A 25,913-nucleotide genomic window follows, 5' to 3' on the forward strand; every position below is an offset into this window, starting at 1 on the left:
CGCACTTCGCTCAATGAGGCTGAATCGTAAAGTCTGCACGGGCGCATCAGGCACAGGCCTGTGCGCACACGCAAAATTTTGGAAAAGGAGGGGGGACTGAGGGAGAGCCGGAGGCGTATTTCTTGACATTCAGGCGGCGCAAATTCAAGGCAGAGGAGGAGCTGGGCACCAACGGCGGCGGCGGCGGCATGTTCAGTGGGGTTAGAAAGTGGTGACAGAGTCCCTTTAAGCAAAAACATACTTATACAATACTGAAAAAATGATTAAAAAAAATACAGACTAATGAACCAACAAAAACACATATACACAGTATTTTACAGCAATTTCATCGCATGTCTAGAAAATGTTCTGTTTGTATTCGTGAGGTTATGACCTACAAGTATGTATGCAAGTTTTCCATAAATACAGTCATGTGAAAAAATTAGGACACCCTTTGAAAGCATGTGGTTTTTTGTAACATTTTTAATAAAAGGTTATTTCATCTCCGTTTCAACAATACAGAGAGATTAAAGTGAAGAAAAGAAGTTGAGAAAATCCAGCTCCACTTAAAAAGGAATAGGCGTTTATTCAGCATGAAGGGCTGGAATTGTTTCTAGTAGCCCGAAAAGCTTAGACAAGACTGTTATTTTGTATCCTCGGATGAGTTTTTAACCGCAAGCTGAATAAACGCCTATTCCTTTTTAAGTGGAGCTGGATTTTCTCAACTTCTTTTCTTCATTGTCGCCCGCACCTGACACGGGCTGTCCGTGCTCACAACTAAAGGAAGGGCAGGTGAGAGCTGCTACACTCCTCTTTTTCTAGAGAGATTAAAGTAATCCGTCTAAACAAAGAAAACTGAAGAAAAGTCTTTTCAAGATCTTCTGTAAATGTCATTCTACAAAAATGCCTATTCTAACTGAGGAAAAAGATAGGACACCCTTGCCCCTAATAGCGAGTGTTACCTCCTTTGGCTGAAATAACTGCAGTGAGACGGTTCTTGTAGCCATCTACCAGTCTTCGACATCGGTCTGAGGAAATTTTACCCCACTCCTCAATGCAGAACTTTTTCAGCTGTGAGATGTTTGAGGGGTTTCTTGCACGTACAGCCCTTTTCAAGTCACCCCACAGCATCTCAATGGGATTCAAATCTGGACTTTGACTTGGCCATTCCAGGACTCTCCATTTCTTCTTTTTCAGCCAATCTTTGGTTGATTTACTAGTATGTTTTGGGTCATTGTCATGTTGCATGGTCCAGTTCCGCTTCAGCTTTAATTTTCTAACTGATGGTCTCACATGTTCTTCAAGCACCTTCTGATACACAGTAGAATTCATCGTGGATTCTATGATGGTGAGCTGACCAGGTCCTGCTGCAGCAAAGCAGCCCCAAACCATGACACTTCCACCTCCATGCTTCACAGTTGGTATGAGGTTCTTTTCTTGGAATGCTGTGTTTGGTTTACGCCAAACATGTCCTCTGCTGTTGTGTCCAAATAATTCAATTTTGGACTCATCTGTCCAAAGAACATTATTCCAGAAGTCCTGGTCTTTGTCAACTTTATCTCTGGCAAATGTCAGTCTGGCCTCGATGTTTCTCTTGGAAAGCAAAGGTTTCCTCCTTGCACACCTCCCATGCAAGTTAAACTTGTACAGTCTCTTTCTGATTGTAGAGGCATGTACTTCTACATCAACAGTAGCCAGAGCCTGCTGTAGTTCTCGAGATGACACTTTAGGGTTTTTGGAGACCTCTTTTAGCATCTTGCGGTCTGCTCTTGGGGTGAACTTGCTGGGGCGACCAGTCCTGGGCATGTTGGCAGTTGTTTTGAAAGCCCTCCACTTGTAGACTATCTTCCGGACAGTGGAATGGCTGATTTCAAAATCTTTTGAGATCTTTTTAAATCCCTTCCCAGACTCATAGGCTGCTACAATCTTTTTTCTGAAGTCCTCTGACAGCTCTTTTGCTCTCACCATGGTGCTCACTCTCACTTCAACAGTCAGGAGCACACCAAACTAAATGTCTGAGGTTTAAATAGGGCAAGCCTCATTCAACATGCAGAGTAACGATCTACTAATTATGTGCACCTGGTGTGATATACCTGTGTGAGATCTGAGCCAATTTAAGAGGGAATACATGTGAGGGTGTCCTATCTTTTTCCTCAGTTAGAATAGGCATTTTTGTAGAATGACATTTACAGAAGATCTTGAAAAGACTTTTCTTCAGTTTTCTTTGTTTAGTTGGATTACTTTAATCTCTCTGTATTGTTGAAACGGAGATGAAATAACCTTTTATTAAAAATGTTACAAAAAACCACATGCTTTCAAAGGGTGTCCTAATTTTTTCACATGACTGTAAGTAATGGTTTCAGGAGTTTCCATGTCCCAGTTTTGGTTCATTTTGGCTGCCCTGGTAAGTTTTATTTTTCACAAATGGTGAAAAAAAAGTATTTCTAAGGCATTGTAAAGAAACTTTCTTTTCAAAAGGAGCAGAGAGAACTAGCTTGGGAGAGAGGCCTATGTTGGGATCTGTGGGGTACTATTTGTGAAGAGCACCTAGTAGGTGTAAGATCTTTTAGGCTAAATCTTATGTCTCAAGGTTTCTTTAAAATAAGGTTGAGCACTGACTTATTGGATAGCTACTTTACATCTGGTGGAAGTAGAGGCACAACTTCCTACTAGGTGTTCTCCACAAGGATAGGGGATAACTAATTGATCAGTGGGGGTCCGACCGCTTGCACCCCCACGATCCTGAGGATGGGAGTCCAATTTTCTCCATTCTGATGGTCGAGCATGAACTCTGGTTGTTACATTCATTCTCTATGGGACACCAGTTCTCAGGATCTATGGGGGTCTTAGCGGTCGGAACCCCACCAATCAGTTAGTTATCCCCTATCATGTGGATAGGGAAAAACTTCAAAACTTTTAACAACCCCTTTAGGTTGCGAGGTGGAGGCTCCATGGTCTGCAACAGGTCTAGGTATGCAAGATAATGCAGCTGGGGCGTAAAAACCCAAGAGCAGAATATTAAATCTGTGATATAGTCCTAACCTCAGTATCTGAGGAAAGGGATTTAGGGGTCATTATTTCAGAAGACTTAAAGGTAGGCAGACAATGTCATAGAGCAGCAGGAAATGCTAGCAGAATGCTTGGGTGTATAGGGAGAGGCATTACCAATAGAAAGAGGGAGGTGCTCGTGCCGCTCTACAGAGCACTAGTGAGACCTCATTTGGAGTACTGTGCGCAGTATTGGAGACCATATCTCCAGAAGGATATTGATACTTTGGAGAGAGTTCAGAGAAGAGTTACTAAACTGGTACATGGATTGCAGGATAAAACTTACCAGGAAAGGTTAAAGGACCTTAACATGTATAGCTTGGAAGAAAGACGAGACAGAATGGATATGATAGAAACTTTTAAATACATAAAGGGAATCAACAAGGTAAAAGAGGAGAGAATATTTAAAAGAAGAAAAACTGCTACAAGAGGACATAGTTTTAAATTAGATGGACAAAGGTTTAAAAGTAATATTAGGAAGTATTACTTTACTGAGAGAGTAGTGGATGCATGGAATAGCCTTCCTGCAGAAGTGGTAGCTGCAAACACAGTGAAGGAGTTTAAGCATGCATGGGATAGGCATAAGGCAATCCTTCATATAAGATAGGGCCAGGGGATATTCATAGTATTCAGTATATTGGGCAGACTAGATGGGCCAAATGGTTCTTATCTGCCGACACATTCTATGTTTCTGTGCACTAATGCTTAGGTGGGTTTCATGGATTGGACTGTATTTGGTGTATGGTTGAATTAAGAACTGGGGAATTTGGAGACCAACCAACAACTTGAAGCCTTTATCATGGTACTCAAGCCATTCCTGAATAATTTTTGCAGTGTGGCAAGGTGCATTATGCTGCAGAAAGATACCACTACCACTAAGGAATACATTGCCAAGGGGTGTACGTCGTCTGCAAAAATGTTGGTGATATGCATCAAGATAACTTCCACATGAGTGCCAGGAGGACCTAATGTTTCTCAACTGAGCACTCGCAAATACATCATACTGCCTCTGTCAACTTGCCTTCTCATAGTGTTCAATGTAAGCAGGTAGACAGGGAGTCTTAATAGTCGGCAGCTATGGATCCACATATGCAGCAAGCTGTGAAGCACTGTGGGTTCTAACACCTTCCTATCATACTGTAGGTGGCATTATCATTTTGGCAATTAGTGTTACAGCTCTTCTGGGAGATTGGACCAGACGGGTGAGTTATCTGTGCGTATCAATTAGCCTTGGGATCTCATGACCCTGCTGACTAGTTGTACTTCTCTGGAGGTTCTAATCACTGAATACTGGGACCACAACACAGGACCTGCCATTTTTTTGAAAGTTCTTATTCAGTTGTTTAACTATCATAATGTGTCCTTTGTATACAGTAAGTCGCTCAGATCTTTAGGGTCCGGCCATACGGTCAGGTTCTTGTGAATTAAAAAAAGAGAAGTTGTATCTATCCTTTATGCTTTTTCTCATTTTATGATAAACTCCTGATTTTGGCTTCACAAACTGCATACAGAAACCTGACCGCGTGGCTGTACCCTTACAGTTGTGCATTTTTCCTGCTTGCAACACATCAACTGCATGAACTGACTGTTTACTAAGGGTGTGGGTTTACATCACGTTTATGCCTCCGTTTGACGTATACGTTAGAAAAAAAGGATACAAAAACACAGCACACCACGTTCTTGTATCCTGGTTAAAAAAAAAAAGTATACTTTTTTTTTGCAGTGGAACATTATGGTGAAAGAATGCCGCTGTATGGCATCAGTCCGAGACATCCGTTTAACGTATATGTTATTTTTTGTACATTAAACGGGTTGGGAAAAATGTGATGTGAACCAACAACTACCTAATATATCGACCCCTCGACAGGCGCCATTTTCACAGGATAATGTTGTTCACTTCATCTGTCAGAGGTTTTATGTCATGACTGATGGCGTACAGTTTTCATTATTCAGTGATTATTTCCATACAATTTCTCACACAATAAGGGTCCATTAACATGTCTGCAACTGTTTTGCGGTCCGCAAATTGCGGATCCGCAAAACACGGACACTGCCCATGTGCGTTCTGCATTTTGCGGACCGTGCATGGCCGGCACTATAATAAAAATTCCCTTTCTTGTCCGTGGCTGCGGAGAAGAATAGGACATGTTCTATTTTTTCGCGGGGCTGCCGAAAGGAAGTGCGGATGCGGACGGTATGCTGTTCGCATCTTTTGCGGCCCTATTGAAAATGAACGGGTCCGCACCCGTTCCGCCAAAAGATTGCAGAACGGATGCGGACCCATTTTGCGGACGTGTGAATGGACCATAAACGCAATTACTTAATTTCTTGATCTTGTAAATCATTGCTACGTAAGATGTGCCGCATAATACTAGTAGGTTTAATGCAATCTTGTGCACAGGAAGCTGATGTCGTTTAGATATATCTTCAGCATTTTATATACAGGGATAAAATAGCAATTACTCTTGAACGATTAAACCCATTTCACTTTGCTTTATGTTCTAAAAAATGGCCAAGAAGTAATTAAAAAAGCAATTAGCAAAGAGCACACGGCTTACCTAACAATCACAATCTCAGATGGATTTAAACTCTTGCACTTTGCAGAAGTAGATGTAGACTTGCGCATTTTGGGGCATTTAATCTTAACAAGGGATTTTAATTAGCACCTACAAAGACGATGAGTCTCCTATGATACATGAAACCTTAAACATACAGGTTGGGAGGACAGCTATAAACATAGCCCGAGAAAAATATCCCATCCTTAGGGTATATTCACAGGAGGCAAATGAGGTCCAAAAAGGTCTGAAAATCATTCCCATTTATCTCAATGAGGTTGATTTGGCAGCAAGCACATGGACTTCTGCAAGTTATATTAACATGAATGAGACAGTCATAGAAATTTCTAAAACAATTCTGCTGCTTGTGAATATACCCTTAGGGCTGATTCACACAACCGTGTTTGGTCCAGGAAACATGGCCTGTGTGTCAACTGCATCTCCTGGACTGACTGACGCTCCCCCGATCCTAACTGACTGCATCATCGTGTTTTAGTTACAAAGATGCAACACAACAGTCCTGGATTATGGGCACTGCTCTATGTATCCATAATGGTCTTGGTAGTGGGCAGGACTACAAGGAAAGGAAGATTCTAACAGCTGATAATATTTCATTAATTATCACTAGCTTTACACCATACAGTGTTAGTATCATGATGCGTTATAGGAGCACTTTATACACAATACAGTGCTATTCACTAACTATGTATGTGCATTTTCAATTATATTCTTAAAGAGTCACTGTATTTTTACACAACTTTGCATAAATCAATAGTACAAGTGACCACAAGAAATGTTGTAATATGTCTTATCAGTGACAAATGTCCAGTCTTTATGTTATTAGCTGTTTACCTCTACCACTACTCCCTGTTAATTGCTATTCACTTTAAAAAATGCATTGAATTCTGTCTTGAGACAGACTAACTACACATTAGGATCATATTACACATGTCAATGCAAGTCTATGGAGAGGAGAGGGGCGCGATCATCAGAATGTGCTGGAGGAGAATAGCAGTGGGCTGATTCCTCAGCTTCCCTATTCCTGTGTGATGTGTTCTGACTAATGGAGCATTGAGTCATGACTTATCAGGTTCTGAACATGGGATTTAGTGCTCTATTTAAACCCCTTCCTAGCCAGATACCAGTACCAGTGATAGGTTTTTACTCCCTAGCTGTGCTCCCAGTTTTGTTCTATGTGCATTAGGATTGCCTATTGGATTGACCTCAGCTTGCCTTTAAACACTCTCTGTCTTGAGATTTGGTACTGTGTTTCCCATCTGGTTCTGACTTTAGCTTGGCTATTCTGACTACCGTCTGTCGCCTGATTTGGTACTGCACTGTCCGCCCGGCACCGACCCATTCCTGTACGACTTCATCTTTGTGTAGTTTCTTCTCTGTGTATCTCAATCTTGCACCTAGCAGAGTAGGGAATGTCGACCAGTTGCAGACTTGCCTCTTAGAGCCTGCCCCGCAAGTAGGCAGGGAAAGCAGTCTGGGTTCCAGTTTGGGCTCAGTGGCTGAGTGTTCCTGCCTACTGTGCTGATAGTATCTCTCTGTAAGGTCATGATCCTGGAGCATACTTCTGAGTGAGTAAAATAATCTTAGGAAGCGGCTTCTCCTTTACTTTTTGTGTGCAGTGGCTGGCAGCTAGTCTCCATTCACCATGTCTGAGAGATCTGCAAACCAGATGTTCAGCATGTACAGAGGAAAACTGCTAAAAACGCTACATACAAATGATACAGTGGCCAGAAATAGCATTATTCCTCAGGTACACATATTGTACTATTGATTAATGCAGAGCTTGTTGAAAGGTTAGGTATGCTTTAAGGCAATGAACGCGCTACTTAAAGGCTATGGACACCTTGAGATTGACTAGTAGCAAGTTTCTGCCTTGCCATAGAAAGCAGCGGCGAGCAGGAAGAGAGAAGGAAGGTGGTACGTGCGCACTGTGTGCACCGTCTCCTCATACAGCTGATCTGATATTGATGACCTATCCTGAGGATAGGTCCTCAATATTAAAAGCCCGAACAACCCCTTTAAGTGAGACTGTTTGCTGTGCTAACAAGTTCAAATGAAATGGAAGTTAAAGAGACAGGACAGGAAGTAGAATACATTGAGTGACAATAAAATATGCAGAAAACAATCCAGCTGTTTTAGGTAGAATAGTCACCGGTTGTTAATATGTTATACCATTTTTTGATGAAAGAGTCTCTTTAAGGTATTTCGTAAATTCACTCCTCGGTCTGTCAGGTGATCTTATAGGTGTTTTTGAGACAATTATTATCAATCAAACCTACCGTAGGGGGAAATCTCTTCCAAAGACACACTTCAATGCTGGAGACCTGCTGTTTACAAAAAGGATGCTGGGAGATAATGGTGCCCTATATTTTCAATAGCTGTTGGCTAAACGGTTCACAGCTATTCTTTCTGATCCCTTATACACATGCATGCTCAGCTCTGCCAAACATGCTGCTGCCCGACACCTCTGGCTTTGACTTATCTGGATCGGGCATTAAAATGTATGCTTCCATACCATACACATAAGATAATCGTGTAGTTCTGCGCAAAGTAGCGGGTTTGTCCAACCTTACTCTTACCTTAAAGCCGTTTCACATGGAGGCTTTTGAGTTTCACGCAGACTCCATGCTGAAAAGCCACGACCTTCCACACAGAATCTTCCTCCAATTATTTTCAATGGGAGACCACACTAATGTTCATGCAGCTACAGTTGAAAGCAATGGGAGGCCACCAGTGGCTTCTTGGAGTGGAATCTAAGCCAAATTCCACTATTAAAAGTTGCCGTGTGAACAAGGCATTACAAATAAGTATTGTTTTTTCACAAAATGGTACTTTTTAATGTTTGCCTGATAAAATACATTATTTTATTAGTTACTGCTCTTCCAGACAATAAATTGACTTTAACTGCACCTATGAGGTGCACTGAGGTGTTGCATCAAGATGCCATACTGTATTCTTTAGTATTCTGCTAACAACCCATAGCATCATACTTGCTTACTTTGAAAACACATGCAAGCATCTGGCTGTGGAGTATGACAACCTGCCTGACAAGTTTATGACTTAATTACACATGATATGAGTTAAAAATATACAACTGCATTGGAATACTAATAATGGTTGCAGGTTGCAATCAACATTTGGTTTACCTGAAAGCTCAACTGCATATAATGATCCCTGTTGTTCCAAACAACTTTGCATAAATCAATAATACAGGAGAACATAAGAAATTTTGTAATATATCGTATCAGATAAAAATATGTTGTTCTCCTCTTATAGGCTGTCCCCCTTCCTTTACAAAACTAACTTTCCTACCGAATTCTGTGATAAATCCGTCTTGTGAGAACAAGACAAGCTGCCTGCATACTAAAGGATCAGATTACATCATGCCAGAAGTCTATGGAGAGGGGATGGGTAAAGGGCAGCGGGCAGCCAAGAGAAGAAGTTAATAGTAAGTGTTATATCTGACCCCAAGTGCTTTATTCATATCGCTACTGCTCACGACTTCAGTATAATAATGCCCTTTATGCTGTTTCTGAGTGATTGTGAGTGAGAGTTAGGGAGTAGAATCCCCTGTCTTTATGTGGGCTGTGTATGGGAGACATCATTATGGCCAGCCTCCACCCACAAACTTAGGTAGGATTGAAAATTATAGATAGATCCTGAAGAGGAGAAACTGCTAGAAAATGCCAGATACAAGTCATATAATGGTAAAATATAGTGTTATCACACATATCACATCTTATTCAGAAAAATTATTTGAAATGACACACATACATACCAAAAATACCCAAAATATGGCCATTTATCAATAACTCAAAATGTTGTGGCAGCTATTTTTGCAACCACATTGCTTGTTATAAAATAATATTCAGCTTCCATTTTAAATATACAGTAGCTTCACTTCCTATTCTCAGTTTAGCAAACATGGCCACCATTCCTATAGAGTAGGTCATCACAATGTATGGTGATTTGATATCATATTTTTTTCAGGAAGTTCTAAAACATCATGTTATACCTACTGTATATATATGACTTATATTAATGTCTAGTGTATAATCCTATAAGGTGGATCACCACAATGTATGATGGCATATGATATTGGTAGTTTGCTGGTGGGTCCGATCATAGCTTTGTGAGGGGGAGATCTAAATATTTCATGTTACACCTATATATGACTTTTATAAGTGTCCAAGTGTATATTTCTGTAGAGTAGGTCATCACAATGTATGGTGACATGTTAACACCCATATATGATATTTATCAATGTCCAGTATATATTCCAATATATTAGGTCATTACAATGTACAGTATGGTGCCATGTTAACATTGGTGGTTAGGTGGTGGGTCCAATCATAGTCTTTTCAGGGGGACCCAGGAGCTTTACTAAACATCAACATATGTCCATGCACCAACAATTCAATGTAATTACTTTCCCATTAAAATAAATTGGAAACACAGTTGGAAGGGAAATGCTGTACAACCTATTGATAAGAATCTCAAGTAATATATTTTTATGAGTAACCTCCAAGCATGTCTTACAACTCCAAAGCTGAAGGGAAAGGATTCATTTTATCACACGAGTTAACATTCCATTAACAGTGACACTGAATAATGAACAAAGGAGAAAGTCTGAGGCAGAAAAACCTTAGTAATAAAGGTTAATGTAGGGAAGGAGGTTGTGATGACATGCAGACAGGAGATGAGCTTTAAGTATCTGGGTCACATAAAAGCCAGGGGCTTTCATAACAAGCCAAGTGTATACAAACAACTAGGGAGGACCACAGGAGGCAGAAGAAACAAGCAATGTGTTCACTGAAAACACCTGGAGATCCCCTATATCAGGTTCAGATCCTCCATATGTCAAGATTCGTTCTTTCAGGAAAGGTGACTCACCAGGCCTGCGGCTTCCGCTTCACAATACTTTGACGTTTCCACTGTGAGTGAGGGCTGAGGTGATAAGTCAGTTGTCTGCAAACTTTTTCCATAGCTCCAAGTGAATCTCCCTCCTGCAATAGGAACGAGAGGCAGGTTCAGGGCATATAGCATCTCTATATACTAACCTCACGGGTGCATGAGGTTTACTAAACATATACATTTTCACACAACTGGGGTCAGTCTGAGAAGGAATTCACTAGAAATTGTTGGAAAAACTATACAGATTTGTGTAAGCTTCACATAACTTACTGTACCATCACAAGGGCTACATCAAAATGCCCACAACATATTTTGGTGCTAACGGTTGACTGTTAATCCATGTCCCCTTTCCTAGTAAGCCTCCCCACCTTCATGGGATAAGTGCAGATAATTTCTCTAAATCTAGTAAGCCAAACTGCACCACATGTTGGAGCAATTTAGGCTAGAATCTAGGTGCACTGACATTAGTAAATGTGGACCATTGGTTGATATATTTACCTGCAAACTAATGTACTGAGAGAGAAATAGCTTATGTGAACATTTAGGGACTGCACCTCTGCTAACGAAGTTGCATTTGCAGAAAAAATTTCGCTTCAGTATCGGAATTGGACCTTCGCTGATTGGCAAATGGTTGCCTTCTCTGATGAGTCATGTTTTCTGCTTCATTTATGGATGTTGGAATAACAAGAAAAACATCAGAGAACAAACACCCTGTAACCAATGCTGGAAGAACACAACCTGGTGGTGGCAGCGTTATGGTCTGGGAAATGTTTTCGTGGCTTCTCTGGGCCCAATCATCCATGTGGAAGGCACTCTCAATTGATTTGGGTACGAATTCATCCTTGAGGATTACATACCCGCATACATGCTGGTTGTCTTCCCTGAGGGTGGATGGGATCTTCTAGCAAGACAATGCGACATCTCAAATGGCTAGAAATGTCCAAAATTGGTTGGAAGAGCATGACCGAGACATAGAAACTACTACCCTGGCCCCCTAATTCCCCTGACTTGAACCCAATTGAGCATCTGTGGGACCACCTTGATTGTCGCTTTCGCTCTATGTATCCTCCCATACACCTTCCAGCATCTGTGGGATGTACTGCAGTCAGCATGGCTCCAGATACCTGTGACAACCTACCAGGACCTTATTGAGTCACTCCCAGCCTGTCTAGCTGCTGTCTATGCTGTACACAGCAATTACTCTGGATATTAGCTGGTGGTCATAATAATGTGACCAAACAATGCATTTCCCTTGTTTTGCTCCAAAGAAGAACAATGAAAGTAACGGAAGTACCAGATAGGACATCTCACTGAAACAAATATTGCTGAACAGACACCATAGACTATAATGATGTCTGTTAAGTTTCCATTGGGTATCCTATTTTTTTTACTAAACGATAAAGTCCTGCATGCAGGACTTATTTGTTTGGTCTTTTTGATGGGATCTGCAACGGAGGCCCCGAACTGAGCCTCCAAAGCAGATGTGAACTGGCCCTTATTTATTGCTGTTATAATGAACATTTCACTGTGTACCTTTAACCATATATAATCCAAAGTGCTGACTGTATGCTCTGCAATCCTATTAGCTTGATGCAAAAAAACGTATTAAACTGATAACAATACTGTACAGCAAACTTTATTCTTATGATTAACATGTTCTTTGTCCTACAGTACAATTCATTTAACTTAGGGATGAGTGAATCAGTTCTAACTAATCAACATATCTCATTAACAAGAGCTCTTCAACTGTGAAGGGATGTCACCACAGGTGAAGAAACACCCACCTTCCTGTTGATTGACATCGCCCAGCATTGACAATCTGGGCCCTGGGCCACTGCTCCAAGTAGTGATGCGGGTGCCAAAGCTCAAAATTGGCTTCAGGAGCAATGACTGCTCATGCACAACTGAATTTGAGCTTTGTTGTCTGCGTTGCTACTTGGAGGAGCACGCAGGGCTCAGATTGTACAGGCTGGGCTAGATGTCTGGCAGTGTCAATCAACAGGCAGGTGGGTGCTTCTTCTCCTGTGGAGACAACCCTTCACAGGTGAAGAGAGCTTGCTAATGACATGAATCAATTAGTGAAAATTGATTTGCTCATCCCTAATTCAAATGAACGGGTCTGCACGAAAAACAGGCCTGTCATAGACTCCATCTGTGTGCGGTCCATTTTAAAATGTGTCTGTGGTGCAGAACACGGACAAGTTTCCTATCATCTGTCTGCAAGGGGCCTAGAGAAAAGCTGCTAAATTATTAATAATAATTATCTAATAACTGACAACCAGCATGGTTTCATGAAAAACATTTGTTGTAGGCCCAATTCTTTTTAAAATCTTTAATAATGACTGGAACTGAAAGAAAAGTGTCAGCTTTTGCTGATGATGCAAAGCTTGGCACTATGGGCAAGTACATGGCATATGAATCTTAATGTTGATGAAGGTAAGGTCATGAACCTACTGTAGGATGCTGAAAATGCTAAACGTTAAAAGGAATAAAACTGGGGAAAACAAAAAAAAGGGAGGTGGGTATTCTGGTCACATGTAAGCTAAGCAGCAATAATCGATGTCAAGCAGCAGCTGTAAAAGCCATTAAGATTTTAGAGGCACATTTATTAAGACTGGTGTTTTAGACGCTGGTCCTAATAAAGCCAAAGTTTGGTGGAACCGCCAAAGTTATCAAGAGGTGCAGGCCTCTCCATAACTTCAGCGCATCCAGCATCAGTTCTAAAGGTAAAACAGCTTCCGAGCTGTCTTACATTTAGACCTTTTTCTACTCCTGAAACAGGCGTAGAAAAAGGTAAATGAGACGGGCCTGCCGCCCCCTTCCCTGCCCACGCTCATAATTTTAGACCTGGCATGAGCAGGGCGAAGTCGCATATAGCGGCGCAACTAACCGTATGTGCCATCTGTGCCTGAAATACGCCTAATTTAGGTGTATTTCAGAATAGTAAATTACCCCATTAATGTGTATATAAAACCTGTGATGGCAATAAAATATTAGTCCTCTATTAATCCCTTGGAAGGCCACATCTTGAATATGGGATTGAGTATTGGGATCCACTGTAAATATGATATAGAAGAGCTAGAAAGAAACATAGTAGGAAGCTAAGGAAAGGACATCATAGCAGTACAGTGCTGGCACAAGGGACACACCCCCAGCTTCTGAGTGATATGCATCTAGCTGACACAGAGAATAATAGTTTATGAAAAATCAGGTATGTTTTAAGATAAATATCATAGTTTCAGGTAACTGTTTCTGGATGAATGACATTTTTTAATTCTTTGGAGAACCCTATAAAACGGTACTAAGGTGTGAAACGTTCTGCTTGAATGACCAGTAATATTTCTTTACTTTGCAAACTGCAAGGGGAGGTGGAAGTCATGGAGAATGTGATTCACTCCTTAATTTTCTACTCAATATCTGTTATGGTTTCATTGATTGTAAAAGCATACTTACTTCCGTTGAGCCAAAAAAACAAAAAACAAAACACGTTTCTGTGTCCCCAGGACCTGCAGAATTGTCTGACACAAGAAACAGCACTATCGCAGACCAAGGTTAAAATTAAAGCGAGAAATCAGAGGCTCTGAGTCACCGCAGACAGGAACAAGGAGAAAGTGAATTAATGCTTCCTATGCAGGCTCTAATCTCAGGTCTGTGTCTATTATTAACCCATGTATTACTGTGGCAGCACCTGGAAGGCAAATATTGGTGAGCAGCAAATTTTTTCTGTTGTCAGCAAAAAATGATGTTACAGATAATATCCCTTTCTGTAAAATACATTATTCAGACAACTGTAAAATGACAATGTTACAAATAAAGAATAACGTGGGAATATATTTATAGATGCAGGGGACATATTAGAATGGAAACACACGTGCAACTTGTCATCTCAGTTTATAAATATTCATCTGTGACTAAAGAAGAACATTATACTGAAACATAAATGTAGAAGATAGTTAAAGGGAACCTGTCACTTTGTAAATGCATAATGTTATAGAGCAGGAGGAGCTGAGCAGATTGAAATATAGTTTTGTGGAAAAAAGATTCAGTGTAACTTGACATTTATACATTGAAAACACTATTCTGTCTACTTAGGAGTCCAGTGGGTGGTCCTATCAGTGATTGACAGCCCACTGGACTCCTAAGGTCAGAGATTTCAATCAATAAGTTACAAGTCGAATCTCTGAATCTCAATCTCTTCCCATACACTATATACAGTATTAATCCTGCACTATAACATGCTGACCTCAGATCAGACATCATGGTCAATGTGACAAGTTCTCTTTAACCCCTTATTAACCAGCCTGTATTAAGCTTTACTGACCAAGCATTTTTTTTTCTTTTTTCATTGTCGTCTTCTAAGAGCTATAAGTTTTTTATTTTTCCATATATTTTTCCATCTATGTAGCAGTTTTTTTGTGGGACAAGTTGTAGTTTTAATGGTACTATTCTGGAGTACGAATAACTTTCTGATTAACTTTTATTAACTGTTTCTGGTAGGGAGATGGGAAAAAACTGCAATACTGCCACTGACTTTTTACATACATTTGGTGGCGTTCATTTTTCGACATAAATAACATAATATCTTTATTCTCTGGGTCAGTACGATTACAGCTTTACCAAATACAATATATATATATTTTTTAAATTTTACTATTTTTGTGCAATAAAACCCGTTTTTTAAAAAGAAAAAAATCTTTTGCATCGCTGCATCCCAAGAACACCATAACTTTATTATTTTTCTTTCTATGGCATTGTGTGGGGGCTTGATTTTTGTGGGACGACTCGTAGTTTTCATTGGTATCATTTTGGGGTAAATAATAGTCTTTGTCGAGCACCAAAGTGCTTGGGTGTTCGAGTAGAACACCTTGGGATGCTCGGGTGCTCTACAGAGCATCCGAGCACAATGGAAGTCAATAGGAGAACCAGAGCATTAAACCAAGCACCTCCTGCTCTGAAGAGGGGAGGGTGCCTGGTTCACAGGAAAAGGTCAGAAATTGATGGAAACACCACTAAAATGGTTCAGGAAGAGCATGGGGAGGATGTCTGGATGAATCTTGGACTCCCAGGTCGCTGCTGGGAACGATGTTGTCCGAGTAGTACGCCACCTTTATAGACTGACAATAATACGCACAAAACTAAAGAGGAAATCAATTTTACAGAAAAAATTGTAAGGAAACATTCTTACCTGTATATTTACTTGTATATAAAGTGCAAGTGCTGCCAAAAATTACAAGGAAGAGGCACTCCGATATAACCTGTATATCACATAAAGGAGGGCCTCATTCACACTGTGGTACAATTGTTCAGCTAGTGAGACTCCTAAACTCATAAAGTCTATGCACTAAGTGAAAGGGCTGCCAAAAATTACAAGGAACCGGCACTCCAATACACCCTTTATTACACATAAAGGAGGGCATCCTACACACCATTAAAAAATAATGATTGATAGCCTGCTGGTGACCCTCAAAAACTATTGGAGCAAGGGCCTGCTGATCTGACCATCTAAAACATTAGGGGCGAGGGCCTGCTGCTGATGTGACCATCTAAAACATTAGGGGTGAAGGTCTCCTGCTGAGCTGACCATTTAAAACATTAGGGGTCTGCTGCTGAGCTAACCTTCTAAAACATTAGGGGTGAGGGCCTGCTGCTGAGATGACCTTCTAAAACATTAGGAGCAAGGGCATGCTGCTGAGCTCACCATCTAAAACATTAGGGGTGAGGGTCTGCTGCTGAGCTGACCATCTAAAACATTAGGGGAGACGGTCTGCTGCTGACACTCTAAAACATTATGGACGAGGGCCTGCTGGTGACACTCTAAAACAGGGATGGCCAACCTGAGGCTCTCCAGCTGTTGCAAAACTACAACTCCCAGCATGCCCAGACTGTCTACAGCTATCAGCCTACAGCAAGGCATGGTGGGAGTTGTAGTTTTTCAACAGCTGGAGAGCCGCAGGTTGGCTATGCCTGCTCTAAAACATTATGGACGAGGGCCTGCTGGTGACCCTCTAAAACAGGGGTCGGCAACCCCCGGCACGCGTGCCCGGCATGGCACGCGAGTCTGTCTCTGCTGGCACATGTGAGCGGCTGTCAATTACGTGATTCGCCCACCCACCTCTGACATTGCCGCATTTCATTGGCTTGCAAAGGCGCGCTGAGGAGGCTCTCAGCGGTCTGCCCGATCTCCCGCCTGCAGTGCCTGGCGGTTCCCTCGTACAGCAGCAGAAATTGTTCCCTGCCCAGTTTCATCAGGAGCCAGAGCGCAGTGGAGAGAGCTGAAGGATCACCCTGCAGGTTTACAGTATGTGCCCCATGCTTTCTGCATGCTGTCTGTATGCTGCCCAATTTTACTTTATGTGTTCCATGCTGTATGCAGGGCCGGCGCTTCCATAGAGGCAAGGGGGGCAATTGCCCCCGAGTCCTTAGGGGCCCCCAGCGCCGGCCCGCAATACTATTCTAGAATTCTTTCTGACCTGGCGGCGCTGCTAAGTTTCCTAGCTGAGCATGGAGTCCCGGGCGGCGCGCGGTCCGGACTAATGGAGAGGAGGGGGCCCCCTGATGGCGGCCGCTCTGAGCCCCGCTCTGCCTGCCTCTTTAAATATATATGTATCACCCCCCTGCACCTCTGAATGATTTTAGCCCGGTGGGAGGTGCAGGGGGGGTGTTGCGGGCGATGCGGGAGGCGGGCGGTGCGGCAGGCGGGATCGCGATCCCCCGCCCGCCTCCCGCCTAATAATCGTTGGCTTCTAGTGGGTATACCAGCACATTGCTGACACCCTGGTATAAACGGCTGACATCTGTGAATGGATGTCAGCCGTTTAACACTTTCCATACAGCGGTCCGTACGGACCGCTGTATGGAAAGAGTTAACAGTAAGATGCGGCTCCCTCCCTCTCCCATCGGGGGGCTGCTGTGCCTTTGCAGCCCCCCGATGGGAGAGGGAGAGAGCTCCCAGACAGCCCCCCGACAGCCCCGTCCTTACCCTTCCCCGTCTGCGCAGTTCTGACCACTACTGAGCAGACGGGGAAGGTTCCCATGACAACAGGACGCCGTCTCATGCATCCTGCTGTCCATGGTGCTGAACAGATCTGTGCTGAAGGCAGAGATCTGTTCAGACAAAGTGGTAAGTAAAATACAGTACAGTACAAAATATATTGTACAGTACTGTATTATACAGACATCAGACCCACTGGATCTTCAAGAACCAAGTGGGTCTGGGTAAAAAAAAAAGTCAAAAAAGTGAAAAAGAAGTAAAAATGAAAAAACACATTTATCACTGATTAAAAATGAAAAAAATAAAATTCCCTACACATGTTTGGTATCGCCGCGTCCGTAACGACCTGATCTATAAAACGGTCATGTTACTTTCCCCGCACGGTGAACGCCATAAAAATAAAAAAATAAAAACTATGAGAAAATTGAAATTTTGCCAACCTTACTTCCCAAAAAAGGTAATAAAAGTGATCAAAAAAGTCGCATGTACGCCAAAATAGTGCCAATCAAACCGTCATCTCATCCCGCAAAAAGTGAGACCCTACCCAAGAAAACTGTAAGTCCTGTTTACTTTTCAGCACATGTAAAAATTAACATGTTTTGTGTGTGCACCAGTTATTAAATTTTTTCACTTATAGCTGTGCTGCTAATGGCAAGGTAAACACCTTTAATTAATTAGTGAGTTTAACTTACTATTAGCAGTACAACTATGTACTTGTACTGTATAAAAAGTATAAAAATGAAAATCTAACTAACACTATGGAGCGCTGTTGTTCACTGGCACCCGGTTGTCTGATGGTTTCAAAAATGGCACTCGGTGTGTAAAAGGTTGCTGACCCCTGCTCTAAAACATTATGGGCGAGGGCCTGCTGGTGACCCTCAAAAACATTATGAGCGGGGGCCTCTGGTGAGACTCTAAAATATTATGGATGTGGGCCTGCTGATAACCCTCAAAAACATTATGGTTGAGGGCCTGCTGGTGACCCTCAAAAACATTATGGGCGAGGGCCTGCTGGTGACCCTCTAAAACATTATGGGTGAGGGCATGCTGCTGAGCTGACCCTCTATAACATTAGGAGCGAGGGCAGCCTAATAAGCATGTAGATATGATGGAGGAGGAGGAGAAGGATGAGAAAAGGGAGATTGAACCATATACTCTTTTTAGTGGTGGAAGGGGTGCATGAGAATACAGTGTATTCAATACACCATAAAAGCCACATTTAGAGTGCCTTTATGTTCAGCCGCTTTCCTCTGGTGGAGTAGAGAAAGTCAGGCGCAATCCAGGCCTTGTTCATTTTTATAAGAGTCAACCGAACAGCATTTTCAGTTGACAGGCAGATGAGCTTATCATTTATTAGGCTCCCAGCAGCACTAAATACACGCTCTGGCAAAACGCTGGCAGCGGGGCAGGCCAGCACCTCAAGGCGTAGAGCGCCAGTTTGTGCCACGTGTCCAGCTTGGACACCAAATAGTTGTAAGGCACAGAGGGATCACTGAGGACGCTCACACGGTTTACTACGTACTCCTTCACCATCTTCCAAAATGTTTCCCTCCTTGTGACACTAGGCCGCACATCAGGTTGACGGTGCTGGCGGGGTGTCATAAAACTGTCCCAGGCCTTGGAGAGTGTTGCCCTGCCTCTGATGGAACTGCTGTGTGTTCCAATCGTATACCCTCCTCGTTTGGCCAAGGAACTATGTACTCTGCAGCCAGCGTTGTTAGCTGGAAATTTTTGGAGCAATTTTTCCACAAGGACCTTCTGGTATTGCACCATTTTGCTCATCCTCTCCACCACAGGCATGAGAGATGAGAAGTTCTCTTTATAGTGGGGGTCGAGAAAGGTGAACAACTAGTAATCGGTGTTGGCCACAATGCGTACAACGCGAGGGTTATGGGAAAGGCAGTCCCGGCAGACAAGACTTCGCTGTCCACATCAGGAGGATGACTCAATCTCCTCATCCTCTTCCTCCTCTTCTACCTATCCACGCTGAACAGATGGAATAAAACTTCCATGGGTACTACCCTCTGTAGCGGAGGCAACCGTCTCCTGCTCTTCCTCCTCGTCATCATCCAATTTGCGCTGAGAAGACCAACTGAGGGTGGTCTGGCTATCACCCTGTGTACTGTCTTCCCCCATTTTCACCTCTTCCACATGCAAAGTGTCCAACTTCATTGTGAGCAGCGAGCGTTTCAGTTGACACAGAAGTGGGATGGTTACGCGGATAATAGCGTTATTGTCGCTCACCATCTGTGTTGATTCCTCAAAGTTGCGTAAAACCTTACAGAGGTCAGACATCAATGCCAACTCGTCGCTTGTGAAGACCGGAAGCTCACTGGAAAGGCGACGACCATGTTGCAGCTGGTATACCACTACTGCCCTCTGCTGCTCACAAAGCCTGGCCAACATGTGGAACGTCGAGTTTCAGCGCGTGCTCATGTCGTACAACAGTGAGTGAGCTGGCAATTGCAAGCATTGCTGCAGTGTTGCCAGACCGGCGGAAGCTGTCGAGGACTTGCGGAAATGGTCACATACGCGGCGCACTTTCACCAGTAGCTCAGACAAATTGGGGTAGGTTTTGAGAAACCGCTGAACCACTAGGTTGAACACGTGGGCTAGGCATAGTATGTGTGTGAGCTTGCCGAGCTCCAAAGCCGCCACCAAGTTGCGGCCATTATCAGACACAACCATGCCTGGTTCTAGATTGAGTGGTGAGAGCCACAGCTCAGTCTGGCCCCTTATACCCTGCCACAGCTCTGCGGCGGTGTGCTATTTGTCACCTAGATCAGTTTAAGCAGGCCTGTTGCCGCTTCCCCACTGCTGTGATACACTGCTTCCAGCTACTGACTGATGTCAGACTCTTGGCTACTGAGACTAGACTTTGTGGAAGACAGGGTGGTGCTTAACCGACTGGAACCATTATCTGCTGCAATCCAACTGACCACCTGGTCGCACTGGTGTGACATCAAGAGTGGTGTCCTGCGCCGCCCTGCAAACTGGGACATGAAGCTAGGTATCGTGAATGAGTGTGTTTCTTGTAATCTGTCAGCAGGGACAGTCTCACCGAGCCCAGGGCTACGGCCTCTGCGTGCACCATCAGCAGCACGGCTACTTCCCCGTCCCTTACTGCTCACCTTGCACATATTAAATGCTATGTATGTCACACGTACAGTAGCGCAGATTTTGTAAGTGTATGCGCAAATAAAGTACACAGAATGTCACAGATATTTTTTGTATGCACACACGTTAAACAGGAGATGTGCCACCAATAATGTCGCTGTCCACAGCATCTATGAAAAAAGCACACTGAATGTCACAGATAATTTTAGGATGTGCAAACGTTATACATGAGGTATAGTGCAAGTAATGTCGCTTTCCCCACTGGCTAATAAAAAATTACACTGAATTTATGTCACTGATATTTAGGATGCGCAAACGTTATACAGGAGATGTAGCGCTGGCAATGTCGCTGTCACCAGCGGTCAAACAATTGCGCTGAATGTCACAGATATTTAGGCTGCGCCAATGTAAAATAAAAGATGTAGCAGAGGTTGTGTCACTGTCAGAAGCGGCACTAACAATTGCACGCAATTTAGCGCAGGTTGCGCTAATAATATATATTGCAGCCAGATACAACTATAGTCCTAAAACTGACTTTTGGGTCTAATTCCACTCAATTTAGCGCAGGTTGCGCTAATAATTATATTGCTGCCAGATACAAAAATAGTCCTTAAAAGGACTTTGGGTCTCTAACAAGTTTTTTCACTTTTTCACTAAAATATTACTATTTCACTCCCTAAACTATCTGTCCCTTCTTCAGCACAGCTCTCCCTGACTAAGACTGAGCCGAACACGTGTTATCGAGTGTTATATAGCACCCGATGGCGGGTTCCTGCCAGCCAATCACTGTAATGCCAGTAGCCAACATGGCTACGGCATTACAGTGAGTGCCAGTACCTCCGCGCAAGTTTGACTGGGTAGTAAAATTAGTGTTCGGCAGAGCATGCTCGCCCAAAACACTAGCAAATAACACTTTAATCGCTTGCTATTAAGTTATTTCGGTGGCGACTACCAGTAAATTAGCATTTTTTGTGTGGGTCGTTACAATGAGGTGATACCAAACATGTGGGGGAGATTTAATTTTTTCCTTGAAAAGCATATTTTATTTAATAAATGTTTTATTTTTACATTTTTTTACCACTTAAAGGGAACCTGTCACTGGAATTTTGTGCATAGAGCTGAGGACATGGGTTGCTAGATGGCCACTAGCACATCCACAATACCCAGTCCCCATAGCTCTGTGTGCTTTTATTGTGTAAAAAAAAACAAGCTACGTGTATGGGTACTGGGTATTGCGGTTGTGTTAGCGGCCATCTAGCAACCCATGTCCTCAGCTCTATACACAAAAGCCCGATGACAGGTTCCCTTTAATAGTCCCACAAGGGGACTATAACAGGCAATATTTTGATTGTTTCTAAAATACAATATAGTGCATTGGATTTAAATGTCAGCGCTATACTGACATTGACTAGCAGGCCACAAAGGCGCAGCCTGCTGGGGAACACTGAAGGCATGCTTGGGGCCTACACCAGGTCCCAGCCAGCCTATACACACATCGGCACCCCACGATCGCATTTGCGGGATGTCGATGGGAGACAGAGGGAGTCCACTCCCTCTGTCACTACTTACATGCGGCAGGCACCATTGCCCTCCCACAGGTAAGGGGTTAAAAAGCCAAGATCGACACTCCTGCTAGTCCGGGCTGTTAAAACAGGAATACGGATCTCATGTGTCTTGTATTGCAGCTGAGCCTGAAATAATAAATCAGACATTTGTTTTAAATCTCAGAGAATCACTTTAGGTGACCTTTGCTTTTTCTTGTTTTTTATATTCTCTAATCAGCAATCAGACTCTTAATTATTCTTAATAGACCAATTTTAGTGTAATAGTCTAGAATTTAGGACCAAAAAAGAAAATGTCCTTTAAAATAGGGCTTTTGTCATCAAAGCAGGCTTGCTCAGATAGATCAGCAGAGTTTAAAGGAGTCTTTCAGTAGTTTATATATTTACAAATGGTCCATAAAACCAATAAACACCCTATTATTTCATATTGCCAATTAATAAAACATAACGTTTAATAAATCCATTATTAAAAGTATCAAAAAAAGAAAAGAAAAATATTATAAAGTATCAGCTGTATCACATGGTTTTTATATATTTCATCTCTTGTGCGTGTTGCTTTTCCACTACTCAGTACCGCCAGTTATTTGAGCAGGGGGCTGGTATCTGCGCACTCATTGACGGCTCACTGCTAGTTATTCCTGCGCTGTGGAGCTTCTTATCTCAGTCTACATACTCAGTGAATACCTATGTGCACACTCTCAAACACTGCCCCCCGACATGTTTCACCAGTTACACTGGCGTCTTCAGGGGAATCGGGCAGAGTATGTTTGAAACCTAATGAACCCTCTGCTGGTGACATTATTGGTATCACTAGTGAATCGCTAGTCTCAGTATTGCCATTTGGGCTTTAAACTTCAGCTAGATGGGCTCCAATTTGACCTAGCCCAGCCTGTCCCTCCTCTTTTTACCTGGCTGTGACGCTACGCACGCCTTCTATTGCTTCTATGCACTGCTGGCCATGAGCGCGGACTTGTCTTCATATCGCCAGCATATGTCCTTTGCGCATGTCAGAGGACTTAGTCTCTGGTTCGGCTGGACTGCGCATGACACAGCACTTGGTCTCTTTTCTCTACAGTCCATTTTCTCTCATCACATATTGTGGGACTTAGTCTCTTTTCCATCTCTCAACTGTGTTCTTTGCGCATGCTCTAGTGCTTCATCTCCTACTAATCTCTTTTAAGGAGAATAGAGATATAACATTATTTCATCATGTTTAATAGTGTTGAGCGCGAATATTCGACTTTTTATTGCGAATATCGTCACTTCAAGAATTAGCAAATATTTAGAATACAGTGCTATACATTCGTAATGACGAATATTATTATTATTTTTTTTTTTTAACACAGTACACATCTGGTGATCATCCCTCCCTTCTTCTAGCTTGTGGGCCAACGAGAAGACTTTGTCACAGCTTAGCAACATCCCTGGCACCCAATAGAAAAGTTGCCTACCCCTTCACTATATAAATTGAGACACTCCCCAGCAGGCATTTTGTGGAGTTTCATGTGAGAGAGAGAGGAGCTTGAATACTGTGCTGTGCTTTTTCTAGTGTTATAGGGAATTGCGTAGCTGAATAGCTGATAGGATCCAGTGCAGGGAATAGTGTAGGTTAAAGAGATAGTTAGCTGAAATATATACTGTATTTTTCGCCATATAAGACGCACTGGCCCATAAGACGCACCTAGGTTTTTAAGGAGGAAAATAAGAAAAAAAATATTTTGAACCAAAAGGTGTCCTTTTGGTGGGTTTTGAACTAATGGTGGTCTGTTGATGACACTATTATGGGGGATCTGTGAATGACGCACTGTTATGGGGGTCTGTGGCTGACACTGTTATGGGGATTTGTGGATGGCATGACACTGCTATGGGGGGGGGGATCTGTGTATGACACATAAATAGCATCCACAGATCCCCCCCATAACAGTGTCCCTGTGTAGTGTGAATGACCCCCAATACATGGGGTGGGGGCCGGCATCTAGTTTTGTAATGGCAGCGGGGCCTGATGCAGTCACTGTATTCTATTGCACCGGGCCCCGCTCACTGTAGTAATCTTATCGAAGTGTAGGCATTGTTTAACAATAGAATTAATCTTCATTCCAGCAGCCTGTACTACTGTACTTACTACCGTAGCAGGCAGGATACAGGAGGCCTGGCAGGAGGGCGGGCGGCTGTAGCGTAATTCACTACGTCAAGCGCCAGTGCCGCCTGCTTCATTTATAAAGTGGGAGGAGCAGGCGTGTGACGTAGTGATTTACGCTACAGCCACCCACCCTCCCGCCCGGCCTCCTGCCTGCTACGGAAGTTAGTAAGTACGGTAGTACAGGCTGCTGGAATGAAGATTAATTCTATTGTTAAACAATGCCTACACTTAGATAGGATTACTACAGTGAGCGGGGCCCAGTGCAAAAGAATACAGTGACTGCATCGGGCCCCACTGCCATTCCTAAACCAGATGCCGGCCCCTCCTCCCTCCCCGCTGATACACCCTTCGGCCGCACTGTGCAGCATGCGGTCGGCGGTGTATCAGTGTAAACTGCACCATTCGCCCCATAAGACGCACTGCCATTCCCCCCCCCCCCCCCACTTGGGGGTGGGGGGGAGTGCGTCTTATAGGGCAAAAAATACGATAATCCATATAGTTAGTGTTAGATAGTATAAGTTATAGTGTGTGGCAGGAAAATAAATGTGCAATGTGCATGTGAGAGAGATTTCACTGCTGTCCATACATACATGCTACAGACATAGTGCTGTGATGTCCCAACAATACTAAGTATAACAATCAGTATTATGTTGTCAGACCTGATTAAAGGTGAAGTTGTATTGCGCTAAAATATTCAAATCAATAGTGGTGATTTGCGCGATCTCAAATACTCTTTAACCCCTTAAGGACCAAGGACGTACCGGTACGCCCTATTTCCCGAGTCCTTAAGGACCGAGGACATACCGGTACGTCCTGACTTAAAATCGGGATTCCGGCGCCACGGGGGTTAATCGGAACGGGACGCCGGCTGAAATCATTCAGCCGGCATCCCGTAACAACACAGGGGGGGGGGTCATGTGACCCCCCCGTGTCGGCGATCGCAGCAAACCGCAGGTCAATTCAGACCTGCGGTTTGCTGCGCTTTTTGCAGTTTCTGATCCCCGCGGTCCCTGACCGCGGGGATCAGAAACTTCAGAGTGCCTAAAATCAATATTGCGCACCCCCCCCCCCTGCACCCCTGCACGATTTGATGGCGGCGGGTGGTGCAGGGGGGGTGTCGCAGGCAGTGGGGGCGTTGCAGGAGGCGGGCGGTGCGGCAGGCGGGATCGCGATCCCCCGCCCGCCTCCCATTGCATAATCGTTGGCGTCTAGTGGGTTATACCAGGGTGCCAGCACATTGCTGGCACCCTGGTATAAACGGCTGACATCGTTGATGCGATGTCAGCCGTTTAACCCTTTCCATACAGCGGTCCGTACGGACCGCTGTATGGAAAAGGTTAACAGCGCAAGGAGCTCCCTCCCTCTCCGATCGGGGGGCTGCTGTGCCTTTGCAGCCCCCTGATGGGAGAGGGAGAGAGCCCCCAGAGAGCCCCCCGAAGCCCCGTCCTCACCCTTCCCCGTCTGCGAAGTTGTGGCAGACGGGGAAGGTTCCCATGGCAACAGGACGCCTGCTCAGGCGTCCTGCTGTCCATGGTGCTGAACAGATCTATGCTGAAATCATAGATCTGTTCAGTGTAAGTAAAATACAG

General features: G+C 43.5%; 1 protein-coding gene across 1 annotated transcript in view; it reads right to left on the reverse strand.

Moving 5' to 3' along the window:
- Window positions 1-25,913, reverse strand: part of LOC122932443 (leucine-rich repeat-containing protein 75A-like) — a 427,483-nt gene that overhangs the window by 153,948 nt on the left and 247,622 nt on the right. The window contains exon 3 of the mRNA XM_044286843.1: window positions 10,494-10,606. Within this exon, the coding sequence (XP_044142778.1) occupies window positions 10,494-10,606 (113 nt within the window). The remainder of the gene's footprint in view (window positions 1-10,493; window positions 10,607-25,913) is intronic.

This window comes from Bufo gargarizans, chromosome 3 (genome assembly GCF_014858855.1).
Source record: "Bufo gargarizans isolate SCDJY-AF-19 chromosome 3, ASM1485885v1, whole genome shotgun sequence".
Taxonomy (NCBI): domain Eukaryota; kingdom Metazoa; phylum Chordata; class Amphibia; order Anura; family Bufonidae; genus Bufo; species Bufo gargarizans.